The 17,150-nt window shown below is 49.8% G+C and overlaps 1 protein-coding gene across 6 annotated transcripts in view; it reads right to left on the reverse strand.

The window, feature by feature from the left end:
* DLGAP2 (DLG associated protein 2) overlaps positions 1-17,150 on the reverse strand; it is a 717,919-nt gene that overhangs the window by 133,132 nt on the left and 567,637 nt on the right. For 4 of the 6 annotated variants that reach the window (XM_060291516.1, XM_060291517.1, XM_060291521.1 and 1 more), the window contains one exon: positions 13,672-13,737. The exons of the other annotated variants lie outside the window; for them this stretch is intronic. In XM_060291516.1, coding sequence (XP_060147499.1) covers positions 13,672-13,737 — 66 coding nt within the window. The remainder of the gene's footprint in view (positions 1-13,671; positions 13,738-17,150) is intronic. 6 annotated transcript variants of the gene reach the window in all.

Below are 17,150 nucleotides of genomic sequence, written 5' to 3' on the forward strand. Positions count from 1 at the left end.
CGCCGTCTGTGAACCAGGAGAGGCCCCAGCAGACACCAAATCTGCGAGCACCTTGACCTTGGACGTCCAGCCTCCAGAACTGGGAGAAACGAATGTCAGTCGTCTAAGGGGCCCGGCCGACGGTGTCCTGCTGTGGAAGCCCAGAGGACCGCGACTGCCGCCCCCCTTCCTCCACGTGGCTGACAGAATCCACCCCCAGGCCCCAAGCACGGTTCTTCCAGCGACGAAACCAGACACAACTTTCACGGCTCCGGCACCTTCCGTGCGCAGGAAGCCTATCCAAGCTGCTGGTTGGTCCAGCCTCAAGTGGCCGCCTTGGCCGCCACCCGCTCAGCCCGGCCTCACCTGCGTGGCACTGGGAGGGGGTGAGTGCAGAGCGCTGGTGCTGGGGCCCGGCGGGTGCCGTGGGCGTGCGGGCCCGTGGAAACGCTTTCTGGTGGTGTTGGCCTTTACCCTCGCCCTAATGAAGCCAGAAACCTGGACGATGAAGGAAAAGCTTCCCTTCCGTTTGCTGTTTGTTTGTTTACTTGGTTTAAAGAACATCATGTGGGCCCCACAAAATACGTGCAAGGGGCCCTCTGGGGGCTCGCAGGGGCTGCTGTCACTTCCAGACGCGCGTCTGCCCCGTGCTCAGGGTGAAACACACGCCACCGACCCCTGCAGCACGTGCCCTTCAGCGCCCACATGACGTGCACCGCCCTCCGGGGCCTTGGGGGCTTCCTTCACAGCGCCCCCGGCAATCGCGGCTGCCTCTGCTCCGCACGCCGGGCGCGGCGGCTTCCCCACACCTGCAGCCGCTCCCCCCGGCCCCGGCACGTGCGTGTGCGCGAACGTGATCCTGAGTCTGTGTGCGTGTGTGCACAGCCTGCATGTACACGCATACCGTGCATGTATGTGCACGTGGTCGCGTGTGCTTGCCTGTGCATGTATGTGTGTGCACACACGTGCATGCATGCATGTGCACACGCGTGTGCATGTACATATGTACGTGTGTGCACATATGTGTGCACATGAGTGTGTGTGCGTGCACTGCCTGCCATGCTTGTCTCTCTCTGGGGAAGGGACAGAGACCTGGTCTCTCCCTTTCCTCCCTGGTGGCCACCCATGCAAGTCTCTCATGCTGGGACCTTCTTCGTATGAAATGGAAGGATGACACCTGAGCCGGGCAGACTTTCACGCCCAAAGTGGGTTCAGCCACCATCCGTACACACAATAATCCTCTACGGCTTCTTCCCTAGGTGTCCAGCTAGATGCCCTCGTCCCACCCCGATGTGTCACTGTCCCCACGTGATCCAGACTCTGTGTCATCCGTGCGTGGTCCTCGCCCCTGTCCCTCCTCGGGCCCTCACCCAGCTCTTCTCCATCTCGATTCCCAGGCTGCAGCGCCAGTGCCCACATCCGGGATGCTGCACCTTCTCCCACCCCCGTATCATGAGATGGGAGCCACACCAGCCACGCGGTAGCGGTGGGGATGGGGGGAAGGACAAATAAACCAGTCCTACAAGTGAAGTGCTTTAAGCAGAGCCTGGAACTCCAGACCGGCCCGTTCAGTGTAAACCCAGGGGCCAGTTTCCCCAGACCCACACGTCTACCATTTACTCAGACATGAGCGCTCCTGTCCTGAAGCCCTGTTGCATCCTCCTACCCAGCATAAACTGTTTTCACTCTTCTCTTGATACAGTTGCAACCACACTAAATTTTATAACATTTCATTTCATCGAGTTTTAAAAATGGAGTTTCAAATGCACTTGCAGATTCTGTGCGATGAGTAATAGAAAGCAGAAAACAGGGCTTCCCTGGTGGCGCAGTGGTTAAGAATCCGCCTGCCAATGCAGGGGACACGGGTTCGAGCCCTGGTCTGGGAAGATCCCACATGCCGTGGAGCAACTAAGCCCGTGCACCACAACTACTGAGCCTGTGCTCTAGAGCCCGTGAGCCACAACTACTGAGCCCGTGTGCCACAACTACTGAAGCCCGTGCGCCTAGAGCCCGTGCTCCGCAACAAGAGAAGCCCGCGCACCACAACGAAGAGTAGCCCCCGCTCGCCACAACTAGAGAAAGCCCGTGCAGCAACGAAGACCCAACGCAGCCAAGTATAAATAAGTAAATTCATATACATAAAAAAGCAGAAAACACGTACATGAAATGTAAAAATCCCTGGGCTGCTCGGAATTAACCTCACTTTGTAGGATGTACGTGGCCTTCTGGGAAGATCGGTGTAAGCAAAAAAATGAGGGTTGAATTTAAAATCGGGCAGGGAGAGGACATCTTGTACTGGACAGAGAATCTTATTTCTGACTAATTATGGACACTTGCGTCCCCTCCGATTCCACTTCCTCCCCGCTCACTGTCTAATTCGGCACCAGCCCCACGTCTCCCGCTGCCCGCTCAGCAATGCCCACAGGATGCCTGCATAGCCCTTCTCTGCAGGGAGAGAAACGTGCTTGGTGAAAGCAACTCTAACCCCCTGCATGGCCTAAAAGAACCAAAGAATTTGAGAGAATATGTAGAGTTATCTGCATCTTTTGGTTCAACATCTAAACAGCATTTTGTACACAGCGGGGTTTCAATAAACACTTGACTGGGATGCTGGCTGGCTGGACCTCTGAGCTCTGCAGGGTTAGATGCTGTGCTGTTTATCACCATGCGAGCATGGCAGGGTACTGGGAGACGGGGGCCCTGACCGCTCGGCATGGGTTCTGTAACTTCCCCTGGTTCTACGATTATTTACTAAAGAGTGTGCCTTCTAGTTTTGAGGACTGGAGTGTAACTAGGAGCTTTTGCTGAGGAAGGCGGTAGCTCCCAGGCCTTGCTGCAGATGAGGTTGGGAAGTCTTGCCACCATTTTTGGGTTCAGGAACTCTGTCTCGTCAGTCTCCAGCCTGTATCTGTCTTGGAGGTGGGTGTACACTGGGTTACGAGAGGCTGGTGCGTACACAGATGGCTGGTGTTGGTGACAGCTAATGTCCCTGTGACAATACAATGCCTTTCCTCCTCTCTCCCTCCTCCTATTGCTGTTGGGCTGGGGGACACAGGGATTGCATCTTTGTAATAACTCTGCACAGGCTGGGGCCTGGGGCCATGTGGACGCTCCTGTCCGCTCCTCTACGCTGCCCCTGAGATGCCAATGTGTACAGTTAGAACAGCACAGCTGCATGCTCACCTCCCAGGCCAGAGCCAGGGTCACTGGGAAGCCAGATTAGAAACTTGGATGTCAGCCCTTCTTTAGAAAATGTTAGTAACATACACACAATTTGTCTAATGAGTCTTCAGATGAATGAGGAAAAGATACTAGAGCTTCCCGGTCTCCCCTTCACGGCCATGGCAGTGAGCTAGTGGGCATGGGTATTTGCAATCAGCTGGTATGCAGAATTTTCAGCAAGGAGATTGCTTGACAAAACCGATCACTATGTCGTTTGTTTTCAATTATTAATAACTTTGAATGTGGGTGCTTTGTTGTTTGGTTTGCTGTGAGTTTTGGCTTCACTTAAGAGTATGTGGTGAGGCACGTGGGGGAACCCGAGGGTTTGGGGCTGTAATTTTCTAAAACTAGACGCTAAAGTATCAATGCATTAAGGCTCAAGGAAGAATTCCCATACACCCATGGATACAGCAAATTCCCTTTAACCTCCATCCCTAACCTCTGGTAAGTTAATGACAATTTGCAGGAATAGTGATGTTCTGTTCAGGAAACTGTGTGAAATAAACAACTTTGATTATATTGTCAGGGTAAGTATAATACAATTCCTGGGTTATTTTTAGTCTATAGGGCGTTGTTACAGTTAAATTTTGTGTGTATTGGGTCATATTCCTGTCCTATAATGTAACTAAGTGCCTGCTTTCTGCGACTTGCATATGGAGTTCCACTGCAGTCTCTCCACCCAGGGCTCTCCCGCTGCAGCGTGGGAGCTGCGGGGTGCGGGTGAGTGGGCCCCCAGCCTTCACCCTGCCGCCTGGGTGACACAGAGCAGGGGCAAGGGGCACTGATGCAAGGAGCCTTCTGCAACATTGTTAGTTACAAGTTTAATGTTAGTTACAGCTAGCATTTATTTGAATCAAATCTGTGATTTGGGAGAGCTAAAACGGACACAACATATGTACGCTCTTTATTCCATTTTGATAAGACGAAGCATAATGTTGTTCTTTTAAATTACTAAACAGACTTTGGGGTTCAAATTTGTCCATGTGGCACATTGTCATAGGCTATACAGCCATCATCCCAAGGAAGACCCTCACCTGTGAAAACACTTTTCAGCTCCATTTTGTGGTGAAAATGGGGATGCTTGCATATAACAAAGGTTTTCTGCTGAATTAAGTCATGGCCTGGAGAGCAGTTTCTGGTCGAGAAGCTGGAGCACATACAGACACGCATCCAGTTCCTGAATCCAACCGGTGAAGCAGATAAACACATGCGCTCACATACACCTGTTGTTCTATGTTTATTCCGGGTGCAACTCATTATCAGCCCCATAACAATTCAATTTCAGGTGCCAAATACAACAAACTAGATACACTGGACCGGACACAGGATATTTTGATTTCTTGGGGAAGGAAGACGTTCCCACCCTGGTTTAGCTCAGAGCCGGAGTGGCCGCTGATTCATCAGGGACCCGGTTCAATCGCTGACCTCTGTGGGCTTCAGGCCCCGCACAGGTGCACTGAGGATGCTGCGGGGTTCAACTCACTGGGCTAGGTGCCCAGCGGGAGCAGGGAGCACCGCAGGGGTCCTCGGAGACACCCAAGTCCCCTTCCCGCTCCTCTCCCACTTGGTCCCCTGCATTGCCAAGGGCCATCTCACTCTTGATGCCAACCATAAACATGGAATATTGGTAAAATTTCTCAAAAGCCCAGGGCATCCGCTACCTTTCATTTTTCACAAACTACAGAGTTCCTCTAGAAGCCCAGCACTGGGTCAGATAATTCTGCTCCCTTCCCTGCCAGCTGACCGTTCATTTCCTATATCCCGGATGCCAGACTTCACAGGCTCGAACACCCGAAAAGATCAGCACGCCGCCCCGTTTCTACCTAATGCTGCATCCACTCGACAAGACAAGCGCATCTCCGGATGGCTTCTGACTCACGTTTGAACGCACGTGTGCCTGTGAGTCTGCTGCAGTTGGAGCGGCGAACGCTTACAGGCACACGAATCTTCAGAATCAAAGCGCAGTCTTGGAATCCGTGTTTTCAGCTTTTGCAACCTGCATACAAATTTAGTAGCCATGGACATCGTGTTCTAGACTAACACTGAGGAAACCAGACATCCAGGAGCTGGCGCCCATCTTCCCGGATACGACCTCCGCCTACGCATCCCTCACTCTTTCAGGCTTGGATTAGTGAAGGCGGGCGGGTGACAGCAGAGTGGTCATGACGATCACAAGGTGACAGTAAAGATGATGAAAGCTAACGTGCACCAAATGTTAATAAGGCTTGCTAAGGTCTTACACTTTTGGGTTTAATCATCCTAATAATCCCGGGAGGTAGGAAAGTCCCCTTAAGGCTTCCCCTTTATTTGTAATAAACAGGGAATCAAAGGCACAGTAAAATCAGGTGGAGGTGAGGTTCCCAGGTGCTGGATCAGGTGGATGCGAGGGCTTCGGGGCTGCCTCGGTGCTTCTGTCCAAGACAGACGGCGGGATCCCTCTCATCTCCTGCCCGGTTCTACAGGGCGCAACTCTGCCAGCAGCTTCCCGCCCACGCCCATCGTGCCCCACACACGAGATGCCTTGTGCATTGGCACCTAGTCCCCCCCCACACACACATCCGAGGTTTCCTTCAGCGACACTTGCCCTACTATGTGTGATGTGCTTTGATATTTTCTACTCTCTACATTCCATACTTTCCTGTTCTTTTTTTATTTAAAAAATTGCTGGTTGCGACCCAGTAACTTGAATTCACGACCCACTGAATGGGTTGCAGCCCACGGTTTTACAATCAGTGTCATGGAAATAGAAACAGGAGAGATAGGAAACGAAATGAAAATTACATGCTGACTCAGCAAGCGGCCCACTCAACGGACGGTCTCTTCTCTGATTAGATGGCTCATCCGTCACCCTCCTCCCTTCCTGTCGGGATCTGCCTCCACCCAAGACCATGTCACCCAGCGCAAAGGCCATCGCTTACTTGTCATAGAAGCTGACGGCTTGAGGCGCTATTGCAGCAGAAGTGTCATTTCAGGAGGAATGGCTTTGAAAGGCGAAAAGAAGACTTCCTGTGTTACTCAAATTTGCATGGGTGTGCGTGTGTATACAAAGACAAATGCACGTGTGGAAATACTTGCTTCCTTTAAGACAGACGGATTTCTGCAGGAATGGACCAGAGAGTGGGTGTGTTGCAGACGTAAGAGCATCTGGGCAGAATCAGGAGGCGGGGCTGAGGGGATGCCCCCTGAGTCTGGCTGGGTCTCCGGCAGAAAGAAGCACGTGGAAGCTAGGGTCTCCTTATGCTCCGCCACTAGACAAGCCCAGCGTCCTCACCGGGTCCCTGGCACCTTTTCTGACCTCACATCCCTGCACCCTTGTGACATCTACACGCTGTCCGCTAGACCCAAGTCCAACCTCCACTGAGTTATCAAGCTCTGAGCCCAATGCGATTCTACTTTGCCATAATCCCATATTGAAATGCTGATTTTATCAACAGGTACATAAAAAGATGCTCAAGACAATTAATCACCGGGAAAATGCAAATTAAAACCGCAATGAGATATCATCCCACACCTGTCAGAATGGCCGTCATCAAAAAGACTAGAAATAAGTGTTGGTGAGGGTGTGGAGAAAAGGGAACCCTTGTGCACTGCTGGTGGGAATGTAAATTGGTGCAGCCGCTATGGAGAACAGTATGGAGGTTCCTTAAAAAACTAAAAATAGAGCTACCATATGATCCAGCAATTCTACTCCTGGGTATGTATCCAAAGGAAATGAAAACACTAATTTGAAAAGACACATGCACCCCGGTGTTCACTGCGGCACTATTTACAATAGCCAGGACATGGAAGCAACATAAGTGTCCATTGACAGAAGAATGGATAAAGAAGATGTAGTATGTATGTGTATATATATATATATACACACACAATGGAATATTACTCAGCCATAAAAAGAATGAAATCTTGCCATCTGTGACAACATGAATGGACCTAAAGGATATTGTGCTAAGTAAAAATAAGTCAGACAGAGAAAAACTGTTACTAAATGATCTCACATATGTGGAATCTAAAAAATAAAACAAATGAACAAATATAACAAAACAGAAACAGAGTTATAGATACAGAGAACTAACAGGTGGTTGCCAGAGGGGAGGGGAGAGGGGAGGAGAGAAATAGATGCGGGAGATTAAAAGGGACAGACTGCCGGTTACAAGACAAATGAGTCATGGGGGTGACACCTACAGTGTGGCGAACACGGTCAATAATAATGTCGTATCTTTGCGTGGTGAGAGGGGGTCAAAAGGTACAAACTCCCAGTTACAAGATGACTAAGAACTCGGGATACGATGCACATGATAAACAGAAGCAACACTGCTGTGTGTTATACAGGAACGTTGCTAACAGTAAATCCTAAAAGTTCTCATCACAAGGAAAAATACTTGTTCTATTTCTTCTCTTTTGTATCTATATGGGATGATGCATGTTCACTAAACTTACTGGGGTCATCACTTCACGATGTATGTAGGTCACATCGTTATGCTGTACACCTCAACTTACAGAGTGGTGTGTGTTAATTATATCTCAATTAACTGGAAGGAAATAAACTTGATGTACAATTTGCAAAAAAAAAAAGGCTTATTTTACTCGGAATGAATTCATCTAGCTACTTTTTGATTAGTATTGATACTTTGTGGTTTAAAAAAAAATGATTTCAAAGCCAAAATGTAATCTTGGGAGTTGTCTCTCTTTGTTTTCTGCATTATTTTTTACTGAAATCCCCCAATTTTCGTGCTGTTCAGGGGAGGGTCTGGAAGCACAGTTCTCTGTGAGGGTTGCTCTGTCCAAGGGCACGTGTGGCCGTGTTTGCCTGGGGTTTGGGGGACGCTCAGAGCAGCCTCCTGGATGGAAAGCAGCCTCCAGGTTTGCAGGACTGGGGCTGAGAAACCCCGGTCCGGAGCTGACTGAATGGGATACAGCTGGTGGGCTTAACCGTGAGAGTCCCTCTCCCACCCTCTCCTGAGCTTCTCCTCCCTCTGAGGCCCGTCTGTCCCCTCCCTGTGGGCCTGGTGATTCCGCTGGTTGGACCACTGATGCATCCCCGGTAGCCCTGGGTCAGGCTCACAGCCCCGCACATTCCATATGAGCCTGTTTCTCTCCATCTGCAGAAGCCGGAGGGTGGGACAGTGTCTAACTCCTGATCATGAAGTATTTACACACCGGGCACCTTGTCTGGTCCCGCCGCTCCAGACCCGCGGTCACCCTGCGACCTTTCAGAAGTCCTGGCGGGAGGGGCCTTGGTACAGCCCCCCATCACCCCGCACCTTCCAGGAGGAGCCCTGCCCAGGCCAGCATCTGGGTCCATCACTAGAGCACTTTTTTTTTTTTTTTTTTTTTGCGGTACGCGGGCCTCTCACTGTTGTGGCCTCTCCTGTTGAGGAGCACAGGCTCCGGACGCGCAGGCTCAGTGGCCATGGCTCACGGGCCCAGCCGCTCCGCGGCATGTGGGATCTTCCCGGACCGGGGCACGAACCCACGTGCCCTGCATCGGCAGGCAGACCCTCAACCACTGCGCCACCAGGAGAGCCCATAGAGCATGGTTTTTCAGAATGCATCCTTAAGGTCCCGAGTTCACACGCTGCCCTGATGGACGCGCTGAATAGAGTTCAGGGGCGACCCCATGCCCACGCGGCCCTCCCTGCCCGCCCCCAGCCCCCTGGAAAGGTGCGGGTCCTGACGCATGGCCCCCTCGGTGCTCAGGTGTTTGGCAGCAGGAATGGCCTTACAGCTCCTCTGTGTCTGGAAACCTGCTCATCCCTGGGACCCCAACTGAAGCCGCCCTGCTCACCAGGCTCTCTAGGTCCCTAGTCTGCAGCAATTTGATTTTGGTCACAGTATAGAGAGTACTGTCAGTGCCTCTCTAACTGCACTGAATTCCTTTTCTCTTATACACACAGCGGTGACGCACTTGGCTTCTTCTAACTCCTCAGTGTGTGGAGGCTGCTGGGTCAGGGAGCTAGTTGGTCATGCACGTGGGCACATCCTTCAGGGCAGAAAACGCTCAGTAATTGTTGTTTGAGTGAAATCTGCTATAGACTGAATGTCTGTGTTCCCCCAAAATTCATGTGTTGACTCCCAACCGCCAAAGTAATGGTGTCAGGGGGGCCTTTGGGAGGTGAGAGGTTATGAGGGTGGGGCCCCCAGGATGGGATTAGTGTCCTTCTAACAGAGACCCAACAGGGTCCCCAGCCCTTCCTCCCCGTGAGGACACAGGGAGAAGACGCCACCTGTAAGCCAGGAAGAGGGTCCTCAGCAGACGCTGAATCTGCCAGCTCCCTGATCTCGGACCTCCAGCCTCCAGAACTGGGAGAAGTAAATGTCTGCTGTTTATAAGCCCCCAGTCTGTGGCATTTTTTTTCTTTCACCGTAGCCCAAATGTAGTAAGACAAAGCCACACATGCACTGATGGAGGAGTGAATGCATCAAATAAAGATTTACTGTGTGAGGAGGGGAACCAACACAGGAGAAGGTACCGTAATTCATTCGGCAGCAGCCAGGCTTGGAAACTGTGCAAGGTAAACACTGATATTTAGCATAAAAGCTAGGCAGTGCACTCCAGAAACCTAGATGAAAAATCCCAATCTCCTAAGTTCTACAGACACGTGTTAGTAGCTTTAAAACTGATTTGATTTGTTTGTACAAAGTTTTAACATTAAATTGTCAAATAAATACATCTTTTGGACTGTCACCTTGATTAGCTGGCATGTGACCTTCCCTCCTCTGCAGCACGTGACGGGGACTCGACGTCACACGCTGGGAGGAGCGTTCCCTGAGGGCTGTCGGGATCCCCAAGGGGCAGGTGGGTAGGAGGGGGCTGCACGTCCTGAGGGGTCTCCGCTGTGGAGGAGGGAGGATGGAGGGACGCAGTAAATAGATACATTGTTACTGTCCAGAGAGAACCTTGGCAAGGCACCATGTCCACTATGTCTAGAAACTTCTAGAAATTTCCCTGAAGGAAATAAGTGTGGACGCCCCTCGAGTTACAGAGTTACACATCTATATGTACACGTAGGGGTGTTAATAAAAGGACACAAAAATAAATGTCCAAAAGAGGAGTTCTTTTAAAATGAGTTACGTATTATAATTACTTTGAGACATTCATGCAGTTAGATGGTGTGCAGACGTCAGACGCCATCTAACATCCTTTATATAAAAATATTTTCACAACATGTGCCTGTCCTGAAGAAGGCTTTAAGTATTGGCAGGTATTATTTTATAGGCAGGTATTTTTAAAATTACATAGTGTGCCCGTTTTCTCCGTGCTGTCTCATATAATATCTGCCTAATATTCTTTAATTGATCATTTCATTTTGTCTGCCTTTTTTCCTTTCAGTTTGCAATTGACTTGCCAGAGCAAAATCTGGTTCAACAGAACAGTCTTCATAAATGCTTATAAATTACCCACTGTTTACAACTGACTTAAATTTAACATTCGCGGGAATGAAGAAAACCCATTATTAACGATCACATCTCCTATAAATGAGCCAATGTCACAAAAATTACTGGTAGGGCAATTTAACTTCAGTGTGTCTGAGGGCCTTCTCTCAAAATGTTTCTCCTAGAAAAAGTGGGTTTTCTCTTCCATTGTAGTCATTTTGAATGTGCTGTATTAATCCACTTTTATCACTGACTTTAATTTCATAGAAACCTTCTTTATCTTCCTCTGTTCCATGGCCATTTTCCTCATCATAAAGTTACTTTTCATACATTACACCCTATGAGCTTCAGAGAATGTCTGTGCCCTAAAATGGAATTGTTAATGGCAAGGGCATGGGGTGTGGTACTCACTTCTAAAAAGATGACTTTACTCATTTGTCTTGTCTGTCACTAGAGAAGATTTTAGGGTTTTCAGTAAATGTCACTCACCTTTCCTTGGAGTTTTTAGACACTGAGGCCAATTGGGGAAAAAAAAAAAAAAAGATTGGTATTTTGAACGGGACCAGAGGCAAAGGCTCCTGCCTTGTTTTGTGCCTTTAGCCTCTACTGGCTGCAAAACGTCCCTCAGTGCTCTGTAAATGACAATGACTCATTTCACCGCAAGAGCATTAACATCACTATAAAGCATTTTAAATTTTAATGTGGGACGGTAGAATCAGAGACTCGGAGGAGATGTTAAAAACCTGTCCAGTCTCACCCTCTCGATTCAGAGATAAGGAAACTGGAAAACCCAGTTTGGAAAATAAAACGTCTAAAATTATGGTGCTGGCTCCCAACTAGTCATTGTAATAACACTGGGAACATAACTGATTCCTTCTCTCCTTCTCTCCGCCCTTCCTCCCCCACCCTCCTTCCTTCCTTCCTTTTCTTTTTTTTAAAGCTTCCTATAAATTATCCTTTCACACACTTTACATCAGCATCCCTGACCCGAGGTGCGAGTTAGAATCACGTAGGGAACTTTTCTAGACAATAAGCCCACCAGGGACCAGTATTTAAATGCCCCCCAGGTGACAGGGACCCACGACAGGCAGGTTGACCCTCATGTTTCAGCGAAGGGGCTGCTCAAGACCCCTGGATCCCAGTGCGAACGCGCCTGGCGGGGGTGCCTCGGTGCTACGTCCGCTGGCTGGTCCACTGGCTACTTGGCTTGCCCGACAGCTGATGCAGGGTTTCCCTTCCCATCAGAACCCACCGCCGCCCACTCACCACCACAAGTGGGAAACTGGGCAACATTTCGAGAACTCTTTTGTAGCCAACGTCACCAAATCCTTCTGTCCGTTTCTTCCCAAGTCCTTTAAAATCTGACTGTTCTCATTATAACCACCAACCATCACCTCATGTCCACACTGTAGGAACGGCACTAAGTACTTTCTGTGCCTAAACATTATGGTGGCTTCTAAAAAAACTTTAGAATAGAATTACCATAGGACAAAGCATTTGCACCTCTAGGTGTCCCCCCAAGAATTAAGTCCAGGTCCTCGGTGCCCTCGGGCTGAGACAGCACCCCGAGTGCCACGTGCTGTCCAGAGGTGGACGGCAGCCTCTGAGTCAGCCTCAGGTTCCTGCTGCCACGGAGACGGAAATGTGGCCTCAGGATGCATAGGTCTTATGTTTTGGCAGGTCCCCCTCCCTCTAAAAGCCTGTCACAGAAAAGAACTGGTGCCGCAGACACAACTGTGATGCTGGAAAATCTTAGAGCCAGTACAAATGCAGGTGAGCTATTGTCAAAGCCTCACGAGACAGAAGTCAGATGAGTCATCCATTCATGCGGAAGCGTCGCAGAGTGAAACAAAAAATAACGCGTGCTTATCGCAATGGGATAGCCAGTGTTCCTTCTAAATAAAGAGGAAAAATAATTTTATTGGCCTATTTCCAAGTAGAGAAAGGCCTGGTTAGACTGGCAAGTTAGAAATAAAGTTCTGACTCAATCACAGTGGATAATACACTGTCATTCTTTTAGGACTATACCTGGTTTCGTAATTTTACGTTGGAAAGCAACCTTTCTCTGGTTCTAATTTCCTTTAAAAGAAAGCGAAGCTTTACACTGAAGGACTCCTGCGATTTGCAATATTATTCTCTGAGCCAGTCAAACGAGCAACAGAGTCACTGGCTAACGATCAGATATCAATTAAGAAAAACTCGAATTTAAATAGAAATCAAGCTTATGATCCACAAGACAGCCTCTGCGCGGTCACAGCAGATGGCCGTCAGGAGCCGAGAAGGCAGCCGGAAGCCTTTGAGGCTGGCGAGTAACCGTGTTAGGTGCAGGGCCAGGAACCCAGAGCCACGGAGAGGGTGTCTTTTCTCAGTTACATTCCATGTGGATCTCATTCAGCCTTCTGACGCTGAATTCATCCAGCACTCCCCATTTCTAAAGGAGCATCTGCCCCGTTTCATGTAAGCCCGACTCCTGTCAAACGGTGATGGCCAACTCCAGCTCCAGCTTCACTGTGTCTGTGGCAGCAGACAGATAAAATTTCCACGTGATTTCTACGAGCGCCGGGGAAAAGAGAACGTGATAGTAACTCAGAGCTCCCTTGGAAGCAAGCGTATAGTTGCACTCGGCACCCAAGCCACGTGGAGCTGGGCCTGCCTGGAGAAACCAGCTGTTTTATGTCAAGTAACAAGAGTTACCTGAGAAAAATGCAAATACAAAAGCTTTTCCCTCCCTTAGATTGACTTAGGGTTTCGTGACGAAGGAGGGAAGGAGAGATGCGTCATCCTCCGTGTGCGGACAGGTCTCAATTATGTTAATGCAGTTTTGCTGATTAATAATATTAATTATGTAAATAACCGCCTTAATGATTAATCTGGGATGATCTGGAGCCAACTGTGTTCTCATCTAGATCTTCCATAATGTTTACAAACCGCTATTTTAAAAAAATTTCACTGCATCTTACTTAGTTCTCATTAGGACCCCCTAAAGTCGAATGTATACTTAAAACATTTTGCGGGGAGGGTCACCGGTGACGGACGTGCACGTCGCCCCCGCCCGGAACGCCCGTCTGCTCTGTGCCGCACTGGTGTGTACTCTACCTAGATCCTCCTTGGCCGGCCCCGGAAAGCTGATGCCCGGCTGGACCAGGTCCCCGCCCTCTTCCTCTGCAAAGAGAGAAACAAAGTCACTTTTCAGTATGTTGCTGGTGTGGCCCGCATAAGCACAACGCATCCCCTACACGCCCCCGCGACGCTCAGGCACGAGCCACGCTTTCTGGCTTACGCCACGGCTCGGGGCTGGCGTTTGGGGCCGAAGCCCAGGAACCACCACCTTCTCTGACAACAGTCCTGCGGTCGCAGGTGCACGTTTGCCCCACGGAGGCGCCGCCTTAGGTCGCCGTGCAAGGGATTCACGGCTGCTCCTTGGTCTCCTGCAGACTTTGTAGACTTTGTCTGCATGTGAACTGGATTCTGTAAACTCGGCCGCACGATTGTTTCCCGGCTGGTGAGTCCCCTGTGAGCCCTACACGGTCCTGAGCACGACTCCTCTGACGTCTGGAAAGTCTTGTACTACCTGAGGCCTCATCTGGCAAAATTGGAAGCCTGCAGTTACTGTTGTCATCTTAATACTCGTTAACCTTAGGTCAATTTTGTCCACATCTCATTTCCTTCTGTTGTGACAACAGGTCACCAGCATTGATTTTCGATTGCTGGGTCTGTGATTAGTGCAGAAGCAGACACGGCATTCTTAGAGGGACACGTCATGCGGCTGTATAAGGTCTCGGGGGTCATCTCGCTCTGGCCCTCCCTACCCAGATGAGGCAACAAAGCCAAAGGGACAAAAGGCCTGGGCTCTGTGTCCAGCCGGCCCTGGGGAGCTGGACACAGACACAGCAGCGGCCTTCCGTCCTGGGCTCCGCTCGGCGAACCAGGCGCCTTGGTCTGCCGGCCGCTCTGGGCCCCATGAGTGCTACCCGGCAGCTTAGATCTGCTGATGCCCAGGGACTGTCTGCCCCGCGATGCGCGGGGGGCAGACAGCAGGTCTCCATACAGAGACAGGGAGTTTCAGATAAGCTTCATATATGTGCCATCATTTGGGTGTGTGGTCCGTAAATATCATTCTAAATATAATTACATAGTCAGACGTGTGTTCACGCAGGCTTCCAACATCCGCGAATAAGCTTTGGGCAAATATTCTAGTCGGACATCCATTCTAGCAATCCTAAATGCAGTTACCATGTTATAGTCGCGGGGGGCTTCGTTTTAGGACATTGTGATCAGCCCACTGACATTTTCACCATCTTCAAGTCAGCAAATAGGCACCTTCCTCTTTCAGCAAGTTTACAGGACGTTAAAGAGAGAAAGGTAGGGTTATTTGTAGTGAGGTGGATGGACCTAGAGTCTGTCACACAGAGTGAAGTAAGTCAGAAAGAGAAAAACAAATACCGTATGCTAGCACATATATATGGAATCTAAAAAAATAAAATAAAAATGGTTCTGAAGAACCTAGGGGCAGGACAGGAATAAAGATGCAGACGTAGAGAATGGACTTGAGGACACGGGGACGGGGAAGGGGAAGCTGGGACAAGTGAGAGAGCGGCATGGACATATATACACTACCAAATGTAAAATAGATAGCTAGTGGGAAGCAGCCGCATAGCACAGGGAGATCAGCTCAGTGCTTTGTGACCACCTAGAAGGGTGGGATAGGGAGGGTGGGAGGGAGGGAGATGCAAGAGGGAGGGAATATGGGGATATATGTATACGTATAGCTGATTCACTTTGTTATACAGCAGAAACTAACACACCATTGTAAAGCAATTCTACTCCAATAAAGATGGTAAAAAAAAAAAAAAAGAAAGAAAGGTAGGGGGTTTGGCCATGAAAGATGCTGTGGAGCTGTGGAATTTACCATGTCTCAGGTAAATTGTGGTGGAATTTCATCTTACGGGGTCTCCCAGGCACTGCTTTTAAGATATATACAATATACATGAATATACATGTATATATGTCTAATAAATGTCTGTCTGAATTGGGGTAAGTATTTTAGAGAGACCTTATTCGAATGCATTCACATAATTCAGCTGCGCCCCGTTTTTCATGGCTAAGAGTACTTCTTGCACGTTTGAAGTCTTGTTTTACTGCTAATAAGCCATCGATGACAAAGTTGGCTCGTCAGGTGACCACAGGGTAATATGAAACTCAAGATGCCGTGTTTCATTTGTTTAGAAGCATAATGCAATAGGATGCACAGTGCTAATTAAATACGGTTGCCACGGAGACTATGTTCACGTGGTCAGCATTATTAACTTGAAGCCCGTCTACGTTAGGTGGGGTAGAAGAGAATTAGGAGAATAAACCGAAACAGTGAACCTTCGATTTCGATCCCATTTGTTCTCTTTGAACACACACACACAGAAACAAAGGGACGAGCTTTACCAGTATGAATCTGAACGAGCAGCTGACATCACACAGTGGAACCGCGAGCACGCGCTGAACTGACAAAGACGCCCAGCGGATGCAGATGAACAGACAGAACCCAGCGCAGCGCAATCAACCGGCAGCTTCACAAAAGGGCGAGTCTCATTATCCCGAGAACGAGACTCCAAGGACGCCGCCTGAGGCGGTGCGGAGGCCAGCCCTGGATCGTGAGGGTGGACACCACCAGCTGCCTATTCCCCCTCCGCTTGTCCTTCCTCAGATCAGATAAAGTGAGGCCTCAGAGCGGCTACACTTAGGGAAAACCTTTCAGTCAAACACGTGGAATGTGGATTAAGGGCAAATGCATTAGACGTTTCTGTTTCTGGTTTTACCTCTTAGCCCCCTGAGCCTCGTTCAAAGCGTGTGTTGGTGTCATTAGTGGCCGCGATCCTGCCTTATCCAACCAGCTTTTTCTTTGCAGCTGGTTTTGTGTATCTGCCCGATACCTACTCACAGCCCAGAGCACTGATCCGGGCACCGTCCTGTTCACATGCACAGACGGGGTCTGCGGGCCGGTCACCCAACGTCCTGTGTCCGCAGCGGGACGAGAACGTCCGAGGTGACCGGCGAAGGAAGCACGTAGGGCGCAGGGCACGTATCCTCCTCTGATACCTCTCGGTCCCCAAAGCTGCCCCTGCCAGGCTTACAGAGATGTGCCAGCACGGGTTCTTCCCGATTCCAGTCTCTGACCCAGCCTGCACCAAGGAGAGGAAGCATCTCTCCTGCCAGTGCTGCACAGACAAGTGGTGGGACCAGGGAGCAGCCCGGCTGGAGCAATGAGCCGGCAGCTCGGGGCTGCGCGTGAGACCCCCGGGGACTGCGACACCTCCCCGGCCACATGAGCACACCACAGCCTGGGGAGGGGTGGGGCAGCCACCGTGCAGATCACACATGTGAGATTAATCACGCTGTAAAATGAGGAGTGCCTGCACTGGACACCATGTTCACATTTCAGCATGTTTTCTTTGCAAAAATAGAAGCGTGCCACAGACTGAAAACGTTTGGAAATCATCCACAGACACGTCTGAGTGCATCTAGTGAGTTCTGGTCTTCACTAGAGGTTCGGCCCTTCACTCTTAGGGCTCTGGACCCTCCTC

This window comes from Globicephala melas, chromosome 21, assembly GCF_963455315.2.
Source record: "Globicephala melas chromosome 21, mGloMel1.2, whole genome shotgun sequence".
Lineage (NCBI taxonomy): Eukaryota > Metazoa > Chordata > Mammalia > Artiodactyla > Delphinidae > Globicephala > Globicephala melas.